Raw genomic sequence first — 12,164 nt, 5'->3', positions numbered from 1 at the left:
AACAATTCCACTGCAAACTTTTCAATAAGCTGACATTTATCTTGGGATAAAGACATTTGTTCCTCTTGCAAATGCACAAACAAAAGCAATTCACAGTAAATTACAAATGTTAAAGTATAAACTGACTATAGAAGCACAAGTTAGATAAAATGACCCATTAAATTAGTATTTGCCCCAAAGTCCTCACACTATGCTCAATAGAAATCAGGTGAGCAAAGCTGGAGTTCAAAAAAGGTCACCACAAATTCCTGTGCAGGAGGATTGTGCAAAGTGCCCGAGGCATATTCATTCCTGCTATTCTCTTGGCACTAGAGGTTGATATACCAGAGAATTGTCTACACTGAAGCAATTACATTAACCCATGCCCTGCAACATCCTGGGAAAGTCATTTTGTTGAAATAAAGCTCATTAGCAAGCAGCTCAGAAGTATTACTTGCATTGTAAGAAAACAAATGCTATTGAAGTAAATGAGAATTTATATATCCCTTCCAGTGAAGATTTTTTTAAAAAAAAAAGTCACAGGATTTCAGATCTACTCATCATATCTGCCCCCTTTGTTTCCTTGAACATTGAGATTGTTTAATGTAACAAAGCATAGAATTCTGAGAGCTGGATGATGTACAAAGAATTGCCCATTTAAAATCTTAAGGCCAGGAAATAGACTGAGCAAGAGTCAGCTCAGTACTGTTTGAGGCACACAGAAGCCTCTAATATGTTGTTAACTTGTACTAGAGTCAACCATTGCTGTAATAGGTTGCTGATGTGTGCGCCGAGTGTGGATTTGCTGCAAGCATTCTAGTGGGAGATGGACAAGTTCCTGCAACTAGAAAGTAAGTGGGTTAACAGGGTCACTGGCCTCCTGGAGGTTACTTGATTGCTTTTGATAGTCAGAATGTAATTCTACAGAATTTCCTCCCCCCTTAAATTGGCCCCAGTTTTTTGCCTCTCCCAAGAGATTGCGACACTCCTCTGGGGAGTGGGTTGATGCTCTGCCAGTTGCACTGTAGGATAGGACAGACTTGGTTGACCAGCTGGTCTCTTACCATCCTGTTTCATATGCAGTTCCTACACTCAATGTCAGCTTGATTTCAAGAAAGCAAGTAATGCCAAAGTGAAGGCTTTTGAGGATACATGAATTGTGATTGTTCATTAAGTGATTAAAGCTTTCATGAGATTTTAAATATGCATATGCAAAAAAGTGTAACAATTTTGCATTGGAGAAAGGTCATGTATGATCAAGCTTGGCCATAGGGAATCATTCTCAAGTCAGATTTATCCCTAATATGCCACAGTTGTACTAAAAAAGATCTGCTTCAAGTTTGTTTAGAGACTCTATTTAGCCAGTTATATTCAGCTAGCATTTGTAAGCTCTTGGTGCCAAAAGTGGGAATTGCTTACCCATTCCCAACATCAAGGTCACATGTATCAAACTATTCAGGGGAAATGCTTTATCAGCACACTTGAATCCCAAGCTCAAAAGCAGTCCTCCTGCACAAAATGGAAGTTCTCCCAATTCAATGTCATCCTTTCAACCCAATTACTAAATATCAAATTGTAATGTGTGTCACATTCCATTTTAACTCATTTCATATTTCACTACTCCCTCTACAACTAGAACAAAGCAAAACAGCTTCAGTCTGGGCTAGTATCAGGTCTAAGTCCTAGATTTGAAAGCAGTGCATTAACCCATTAATGCCCAATACTTTGCAGGTCAACTGAAGATACATTGTACTTGCCTACAGCCTTGCAAACTCCATTGGCTGGATCCATGCGATATCCAATGTGGCATTCACACACATAGCTTCCTTCCAAGTTAATGCAAATTTGACTGCAGGTCCCAGGATTTTGGCATTCATCAATATCTGTGACGAAAACAATATCCATTGAACTTTATGAAGTGAGTCACTATCTTATGGAACAGTGGGGTCAACTTACCATCACATATTTTCTGATCAATTAACTTGAACCCGATGGGGCAATCACATTTATAGCCAATAACCAGATCCTTGCAGATGTGAGAGCAGCCACCTTTGTTCACTAAACACTCATTTACATCTGAGAAGAATGAAATCATTTTAGTACTCATTTCCTAGAATAAATCACTTCTACCAAAAAAAAAACTTAAAGCATAAGGGCTTTGTTGATGTAAAAAGTATGTTTAGTTTTATATGATTACATCATTTGAATATCATTCTGTATTTTCAATAACCTACAGATTTAAAGCTTGTCTTTATCAACTCTATCTCCATTCTGGTGAAAGTATACCCAAGTCAGTGTAGGGTTGGGTACCAAGTTAAACATAAATGTGAAGAATGGCAGAGTGCTGATCACTAAAGATAAAAGTAACTATAATCTCTGGTTTAGTTACAGAATTCACACTAGCTAGAAAGCATGTAAATAAAAAGGTTATGCTCTGGAGATAGCCTGCATTCAAAGTGAAACCATGCACACTAACCAGAAAGTCCAATATTGCCACGTTGTATTTTACTTCACCAAACCCATTTTGAAAAGGAATTTCTGTAATAAGTGTTTACTGGAAGTCAGCAAGTCCACTGTATTACATTAATTCTTAATCACAGCCAAAGTCTTCAGGCTTAGTCTGCTTGTTTTCACCAGAAATGGGAATGTTAGAATAAAAGATCTGACATTAAGACTGCAATATACATTGTGCTTTATTAAATTGCATCTTTTGGTAGAAAAAAAGCCAAAAAATGGTAATTTAAAAATTCTGAAATACTTCAAACCACACAAACTGATTGCAGAGAACTAGGCACAATAAAGTGAACCATTAACCTAATGTTACAGCCAAGTATGGTACAGGTTTTGTCCTTAAAACCAGCACACCAAGAATTAGAGTTTAAGCTATTATAACCAATTCACTACTTACTACATTCAAGGGGTTCATCATTCCAATTCATGCAGTCTTGATGACCATCACACACTTTTGTTCTATCTATGCATTCGCCATTTCCACATTTGAAGTCTGTGGGTCCTGTGCACTCTAGTTGCAGAAATAGAAAAAAGTTGTTGTATTGACGAACTTGTTAACAGTCAGTCACTAATGACTGTGTACTTACCATTTATACAGCCAGATTCATCACTACCATCAAGACAGTCCCTCAGTCCATTACATTTCCTGTCATTATGGATACAGGCACCATCACCACATCTGAAGTGATCTGGTCTACAAGTTTGAGGAGCTAAAAGCAAAACATTAGAACAGCTTACTCACATTTTAGATATCACAGTTTAAAAAAGATGTACAATATCTGAAAGCAGTAAATGCTGATCTGCTTCAGACCCATCTGAAATCAGAGGTTCAAGTTTCTGGTCCACTTCAGGACACATTGAAACTCAAATCATTTATTGGATTAAGGAACCAAAATCTCAATTATATTTTGGTACCCCAGTTGCTGGAATTATCCAGATTAAATTCTATGAACAATCATACAAGCTGAGCAAGGAGTCAGCATGAATTTGTAAAGGTAGGTCAGGCTTATCTAGTTCAATTTTGAAGAATCGCTAACAGATAGGTAGTGTCTATTGATGTTCTATATATGGATTTCTATAAATCATTTGATAAGATTCCACATGAGACTAGCAAAAAATGAAAGCTCATAGAATTAGATAACCTTCAGACATGGGTTGGTAATTGATAGGGAGAAAAGTCAGGATTGATAAAGGGATATAGATATATCTCTGACTTGGTTGAAGGAACATAGAGTTGTATATCCAAGTTTGTAGATGACTAAGTTAGGAGATAGAGTGAGTTGTGTAGATAGGAGCCAGTAGGTTGCAAAAGGGACAGACAGATTAAATAAGTGAGCAAAACTGTAGCAGATGAGAGTTCAATGTTGGGAAGTGTCAAGTCATCCACTTATCACAGAAATTAGAATTTAAAAAAAACTGAACAGTGGAGGAAAGGGATTTGGGTGTCTAGGTACACAGGTCATCAAAAGCTAGTGTATTAGGTACAAAAAAGGTGATTAAAATGGCTAATGGAATGTTGGCCTTTATTTCAAGGGGGAGGCAGTTATGCTTCAGTTGTACAGAGCTTTGGTCAGATCACATCAGGAGTACTGCATTCAGTTTGGGGCACTGCACCTCGAAGGATATATTGCCTGCGAAGGGGATTATAGTGCAGATTCACCAGAATGATACCAAAGCTTAAAAGCACAGGTTCCATAAATTTGTCTTGTATTCCCTCAAGCTTAAAGGTTTAAGGAGTAATCTAACTGGTGTTTAAAATGGAGATGCGATAGGGCAGGTAGAGAATCTAATTTCTCTGGTGGGGGAAATCCAGAACAAGACAGCATAATCTTAAAATTAGAGCTTGGCCATTTAAGAGTAAATTCAGGAAGCACTTCCCATAGAATCTGCCACTATACTCTTTCCCCAAAAGGCTGTAGATGTTGGGTCAACTGAAAATTTAAGATAGTGACAGTTTTTTTAAAAAATTGGCAACATTGTCAAGGGATATGGATCAAAGGCCAATAAATGGAGTTGAGGTACAGATCAGCTGCAATCTAATTGAATGGTGGAACAGGCTCTAGTGTCTGAATGATCTACACCTATTTGAATCTGACCATTAGGCAGCATGTGTTAACATTTGCTGACCTTATCCCCTCCAAAACTAGAAAACCCATAATACTGCTGAACTAACAGGAAGCCTCAATACCGAAAGCTGAAGATTAGACTACTTACGGCAGTTGACTTCATCACTTCCATCTTTGCAGTCAGTATCTCCATCACAGTACCATCGACTATGAATGCATTCACCTGAACCACACTGAAATTCATTTGGTGAACAGGTCCAAGGAGGAAGATGGATGTGCTTACAGCGGTCTGGAGATTCATCAGACTGGTCAGCACAATCAGCATTTGTGTCACACACCCAACTCAATGGGATACATTCAGAACTATTGCAATGAAATTCATGGGGGCCACAGGAAAGTGGAGTACAGCCTTTTTCATCACTTCCATCACCACAGTCATCTTCACCATTGCAGATAAATGCCATGGAAATGCATCTGCCACTGGAGCAAGTAAACTCTAATGGACTGCAAGTAAAAGTATCTGAAAATGATTAAGATAGACAGCATAATAAAAGTTAGACTGCTTGAAAAAGATATTCTGTAATATTTCTAACTGGAATAATTTCAAAAGCAACTTTCAATTATATGGACAGTAGAACACTGGCCTTTACATTGTAAATTAAGACAGCATAAGCACTGAAATATTTATACCAACTTCACTGAATTCAGGAATGTCTTTGCAACATGTAGTTTGAATGACAATTAGATTGCCATCAAACTGGCTCAAGTGGATTAAGATCAAACTAATTCTGTAGTGGGTACAAAATATTAGAGCAAATAGAGTAAACTGAACATCACTTGCAACATTTCTTCTCCCCCAATATTGTCGTCCTGCTCCACGGTAGACCTAGTATTAAATACATTTCCTGAAATGATTTTGCTCAACTGGTTGATATCAGCATGGTTTTTTAAAAACTGAGGGAGGTATTGAAAGGTGCACTGCTACAATTATACACCTCCATTTGAAATAGTTATATAAACCCATTTTTACCTGTAGTGAAATAGACCAGGAACATTGGCAAATACACTTCTAGTACATATTTGGGGGAATGAAGTAATAAAAGTGACTAGACCAGTTATATTGCCTCAAAACTAGAAAGCAGTTTCAGATTCACAAAAGCCAAAATGCAGCAACATGTCAGTCAACTCCTGATTAGACTCTCAAATACACTAAAACCAGGCAACCATGTCAATTGGTCATGGCACAGGGTAGATCATCAGAATGGCATGGCACCAGATTTTTTTTTTTTTTTTTTTAAAAAGAGCAGGTGGTTCAATGAATTTCCTAACCCTTTTCAAAAGGGATGTTCTACACTTGATTAAATAGTCACTGGGGAAGCCAAGCTCTGGAAACTTGCAAGTGCAGTCTCTGAAGATTGAGTCATAGCCTCCAGTACAAATTGGGCCTTACTGGCTGTGCTATAGCCTTAGAGACTTGGAATGCTAAAATTTAGCAAGTCACAGGAGTACAGTTGCCACTTCAAATTCAGTGCTATTCAGAATAGTAATGATAGTTTACTCTAATTTCAATGAAAATACATTAAAGCTAAATTGGATTAATTTGGAACAAGTTCTTCAGTCTCCAAGTAGTTGAGTTCTCCCCCAGTGACAGATCCAGAGGCATAGTTTCAATTTACAAAATTAATTTTAGATAGGCTCTGTACTGTAGCAGTTTACAAGTGGTTTGTGTTACTGCTGGTTGAGAAGGGACATTTGCCTTTATGTTGGTGGAATACAGATGTTGTGTTGAGGCTCCTTATCCAACTATTCTCCTGCCTCCCTCAGATCACAGAAAGCAGGTGGGGAATGGTGACCACCGTCCCAGACTCAAGCCCTTTCTAAAAAGAAGTCACTACCTCCCCTCTCTTTTGCTATACCAATCATCCCCCATCATTTTGCAATTTGAGTTTATTTCCTCTTCCACACTCCAGCTCCATGGGACTGCCCTGCATGGTTCCAGTTCTCTCTGGGACAGTGAGCTCACCAATTCCCCCCCCCCCCCCCCACCACATCACTGGCTCCCTTTCTCCACCCACATGCTGCCCTTTGATGACATCTGGGGCACAGGGTCAGTTTGCCTATATACCTAGCTTAAGCTCACCACCTCTTCCATGCCATCAGACTGCCTGACCAAGTCCTGGATGAGTTGGAACTTTAGTTAAAGGCAGTAATTGTTCTTTGCACTTGTCACAAACCCCTGCCTCAAGAGGCAAAAGACACTGCATAACTGTGGCATCCTGTGACCTGGAGTTGAACTTCAAACCCTGCAACTTCCATCAGCAAAACTACTTATTTCCATCTCCACAACTACCCCAGCCCCTCTGCTGCAGAACCCCTTATCTATGCTTTTATCACATCTAGGCTCTTGCTTCCCTTCCTTTATCCATGCTCCATAAACAAACTTATCTAAAATTGCAGCTACCCAGATCTTGTTCTGCACCAAGTCCCACTTAGCAATCATATCCACTCAGAACATTGGGTCCCTGTCCCACAGCATTGAATTAATTTAAAATCTTCATCCTCAAATCTTTTGATGTCCCCTCCCCATACTAGCTCTAATCTCTTGTGGATTTACCTTTCTTAATGATTCAGGTCTCATTTCTTCCCCTCCCCCACTGCTTCCATGCCACTATTAGTGGTATAATCCATCTTTCACTCAAGCCTTTAATCAACATTCCTAAACTCCCACAGCTTAGTGATCACTTCCTCTTCATTGAATCAGCACAGAAGGAACCATTCGGCCAATTGTGCTTCAAAAGTTATCCAATACAGCTATACCTAAGAGCATAGGAGCAGGCCATAAGGCATCAAGCTTGCTCCTCCATTCAATAAGATAATGGCTGATTTTAAACCCCAACTCCTTTCCCACCTGATCCCCATATCCCTTGATTCCTTAGTGTCCAAAAATCTATTTCTCAGTCTTTACTATACTGATGAGCATCCACAGCCCTCTAGGGTAAAGAATGCCAAATATTCACAATCCTCCGTGTGAAGACATTCCTCTTCAGTCCTAAATGTCTGACCCCTATCTTGTGATATGTCCCCTATTTCTAGGCTCTCCAGCAAAAGGAAATATCCTGTCAAGCCTTAGAATTTTATATGTGCCAATGAGATCACCTCATTCTAAACTTGAATACAGGCCCATTCTATTCAATCTTCCCTCATTAGGACAACTCATCCCAGGAATCAATCTAGTGAACCTTTGTTGCATGACCTCCAACGATATCCTGCCTTAGGTAAGGAGACCAAAACTGTATACAGTACTGTAATCTCACCAAGCCCTGTATAATTGCAGCAAGACATACTTACTCTTGTACTCCAACCCCCTTGCAACAAAGGCCAACATGCCATTTGCCTCCAATTGCTTGCTGTACCTGCATGTTAACTTGTGTACAAGGACACCCAAATCCCTCTGAACACCAACATTTAATAGTTTTTCACCATTTAAAAAATATTCTGCTTTTCTATTCTTCCTACCAAGGTGAATAACCTCACATTATACTCCATCTGCCACCTTCTTGCCCATTCACGTAACCTGTCTATATCCCTTTGCAGCTGGTGACCTCACAGCTTTGTATTGTCAGCAAACTTGGATAGATTACACAGTCCCTCCATCCAAGTCATTAATAGATTGTAAACAGCTGAGACCCCAAGCACTGATCCCTGCAGCACTAATAGTTACAGCCTACCAACCCAAAAGTGACCTGTTTATTTCTACTCTGGATTGGGGGCAATATATTCGCATGGATTGAGGATTGTTTTCTGTCCATTAACCAGTGAGCCCTAGTGTAACAACTTATTGAATGCCTTTTGAAAATCAATGTACTACATTCACTGGTTCCCCTTATCTACACTGCTAGTTACACCCTCAAATTAAGATTTTTGAAACACCTTTTGAAAACAGTGTTAACTCTGCCTAATATGATTTAAGTGCCCTGTAACTATGGCCTCAATAGATTCTAGCATTTTCCTTACTACTGATGTCAGGCTAACTGGCCTATAGTTCCCTGTTTTCTCTCCTTTCTTGAATAGCAGGGATAGATGCGCTACCTTGCAATCAATGGGGACCATTCTAGAATCTAGGGAATTCTGGAAGATCAAAACCAATGCACACCATCTCTGCAGCCACCTCTTAAAACCCTAGGATATAGGCCATCAGATCAAGGATTTGTCAGCTTTCAGTCCCATTAATTTTTCTAATACTGTGTCCTGTATAGTGCATTGGGACATTTTGTATGATGAGGCATTATACAAAGTGCAAGTTGCTGATAATTCTAAATTAATGCTGGAAGTGTGACTGAACTAGGTTAGAAGTAATCTTGCCCAATTCTAATTACACTATGTACAACTTTGATGTAGATTACAGTAGCAATTTTCTTTGGCAAACAGCTATTTTATAATCAGCTATCTCCTAGGCTAACATTTATGCTTTGTTAAAGCATTAGATACCCAAGTCCTAAATGAGGTGTGGATCAGTATCCAGCTAATGCCATAGTATAGGCATCTAATGCTGGTTGACAATAACCCCATATAGAATCATAGAAGTTACAACATGGAAACAGGCCCTTCGGCCCAACATGTCCATGTCGCCCAGTTTATACCACTAAGCTAGTCCCAATTGCCTGCACTTGGCCCATATCCCTCTATACCCATCTTACCCATGTAACTGTCCAAATGCTTTTTAAAAGACAAAATTGTACCCGCCTCTACTACTGCCTCTGGCAGCTCGTTCCAGACACTCACCACCCTTTGAGTGAAAAAATTGCCCCTCTGGACCCTTTTGTATCTCTCCCCTCTCACCTTAAATCTGTGCCCCCTCGTTATAGACTCCCCTACCTTTGGGAAAAGATTTTGACTATCGACCTTATCTATGCCCCTCATTATTTTATAGACTTCTATAAGATCACCCCTTAACCTCCTACTCTCCAGGGAAAAAAGTCCCAGTCTGTCTAACCTCTCCCTATAAGTCAAACCATCAAGTCCCGGTAGCATCCTAGTAAATCTTTTCTGCACTCTTTCTAGTTTAATTATATCCTTTCTATAATAGGGTGACCAGAACTGTACACAGTACTCCAAGTGTGGCCTTACTAATGTCTTGTACAACTTCAACAAGACATCCCAACTCCTGCATTCAATGTTCTGACCAATGAAACCAAGCATGCCGAATGCCTTCTTCACCACCCTATCCACCTGTGACTCCACTTTCAAGGAGCTATGAATCTGTACTCCCAGATCTCTGTTCTATAACTCTCCCCAACGCCCTACCATTAACGGAGTAGGTCCTGGCCCGATTCGATCCACCAAAATGCATCACCTCACATTTATCTAAATTAAACTCCATCTGCCATTCATCGGCCCACTGGCCCAATTTATCAAGATCCCGTTGCAATCCTAGATAACCTTCTTCACTGTCCACAATGCCACCAATCTTTGTGTCATCTGCAAACTTACTAACCATGCCTCCTAAATTCTCATCCAAATCATTAATATAAATATCTGACCAATACCTTTAAAATCCATTTGATTTTTGAAGATTTCAGTAACTTTTCACCACAAGTCCATGAAAAAAAGACTTCAGCTTTCATTGCACTTAGAATCATAGAAAATTTATATCACAGAAAGAGGCCATTTGGCCCATTGTGTCTATGCTGGCTGAAAATGAGCCACCCAGCCTAATTCCACTTTCCAGCACTTGGTCTGTAGCCTTGTAGATCAGAGCACTTCAGGACCATATCCAGGAACTTTTAAAATGAGTTGAAGGTTTCTGCCTCCACCACCCTTTCAGGCAGTGAGTTCCAGACCCCCACCACCCTCTGGTTGAAAAAGATTTCCTCTGCTCCCCTCTAATCCTACTACCAATCACTTTAAATCTATGCCCCCTGGTTATTGACCTCTGCCAAGGGAAAATAGGTCCTTTCTATCCACTATCTAGGCCCCTCAATTTTGTACACTTCAATTAAATCACCCCTTAGCCCACTCTGTTCCAAAGAGAATAACCCCAGCCTATCCAATCTTTCCTCAGCTAAAATTCTCCAGTCCTGGCAACATCCTTGTAAAATCTCCTCTGCACTTGTGCAATTACATCCTTCCTGTAATGTGGTGACCAGAATTGTACATAGCACTCTAGCTGTTGCCTAACCAGTGTTATACAATTCCAAGGAATCTTACAACACCAGGTTATAGTCCAACAATTTTATTTTAAAATCACAAGCTTTTGGAGATTATCCCCTTCGTCACATCATGTATACAATTCCAGCATAACCTCCCTGCTCTTATATTCAATGCTTCAGCTAAGGAAAGTATTCCATATGCCTTATCTACCTGTCCTGCTACCTTCAGGGGTTTGTGGACATGCATGCCAAGGTCCCTCACTTCCTCTACACCTTTCAGAATCCTCCCATTTATTGTGTACTCCTTGCCTTGTTTGCCCTTGCATTACCTCACTTCTCTGGATTTAATTTTCCACTTTTCTGCCCACCTGACCAGTCCATTGATATCTTCCTGCAGTCTATAGCTTTCCTCCTCTAATCAACCACATGGCCAATTTTTGTATCATCTGCAAACTTCTTGCAGAAGCCCCCACATGAGTCCAAATCATTAATATACACCACAAAAGCAAGGAACCTAGTACTGAGCCTGGTAGAACCCCACTGGAAACAGCCTTCCAGTCACAAAAACACCTGACCATTACCCTTTGCTTCCTGCCACTGAGCCAATTTTGGATCCAATGGGCTTATATTTTTGACCAGTCTGCCATGTGGGACCTTATCAAAAGCCTTGCTAAAATCCATGTAGAAAACAATTGCACTACCTCATCGACCCTCCTTGTTACCTCAAAAAAAAAATTCAATTAAGTTAATCACACAACTTTCCCTTAAATCTATGCTGACTGATTGCTCTGCCTTAAGTGACAATTTATCCTGTCCCTCAATTTATTCCAATAATTTGCCCACCACTGAGGTTAGACTGACTGGCCTGTAATTACTCAGTCTATCCCATACTCCCTTTTTAAGGGATGGTACAATGTTACTAGTCCTCCGATGCTCCGGCACCATGCCTGTATCCAGTGGGGATTGAAAAAGGGTCAGAGCCTCTGCTATCTCCTCCCTTGCTTCTTTTAACAGCCTGGGATACATTTCATCCAGCCCTGGTGATTTATCTATTTTTAAAGATGCTAATCCCCTTCAATACTTCCTCTCACTAAGTTTATCCCATCCAATATTTCACTCCTCAACTACAATGTCTGCATCGTCCATCTCTTGAAGACAGATGCAAAGAGCTCATTAAGAACCAAGAACATAGATGGTGTAAAAAAGTTAGCTACTATTAAAAAAAACGATCTAATCAGATTTGTTCTTGCTTCTGCAATTTTATTTCTAAATGTGTTTTTCCCCCCAAGCTACAGTCTGGCAACATAGTATTTCCCAATTGGTATAGAGAGACCCTGAGCATATTACTTTTGGTGCATCCCCAAAATGCACCAAGTGTAACTTATTTGCCCTGTATCACCAGTACTGCAGATATTTCACAAGATAAACTCTCAGTTCTGAAGGGATTCGCAAAATTTCA

General features: G+C 39.9%; 1 protein-coding gene across 1 annotated transcript in view; it reads right to left on the bottom strand.

Annotated features, from left to right (window-relative positions):
• Positions 1-1,689: 1,689 nt before the first annotated feature.
• Positions 1,690-12,164, bottom strand: part of LOC137320648 (low-density lipoprotein receptor-related protein 1-like) — a 57,845-nt gene continuing 47,370 nt past the window's right edge. Inside the window, exons 33-37 of the mRNA XM_067982327.1 lie at positions 4,705-5,076; positions 3,078-3,200; positions 2,888-3,001; positions 1,936-2,055; positions 1,690-1,862 (exon numbers count right to left, since the gene is read on the bottom strand). Of these exons, the coding sequence (XP_067838428.1) occupies positions 1,690-1,862; positions 1,936-2,055; positions 2,888-3,001; positions 3,078-3,200; positions 4,705-5,076 (902 nt within the window). The remainder of the gene's footprint in view (positions 1,863-1,935; positions 2,056-2,887; positions 3,002-3,077; positions 3,201-4,704; positions 5,077-12,164) is intronic.

The sequence above is a fragment of the Heptranchias perlo genome, chromosome 4, assembly GCF_035084215.1.
Source record: "Heptranchias perlo isolate sHepPer1 chromosome 4, sHepPer1.hap1, whole genome shotgun sequence".
NCBI lineage: Eukaryota > Metazoa > Chordata > Chondrichthyes > Hexanchiformes > Hexanchidae > Heptranchias > Heptranchias perlo.
Note: the sequence above shows the minus strand (reverse complement) of the source record. Positions and strands in the feature narration are given on the sequence as shown.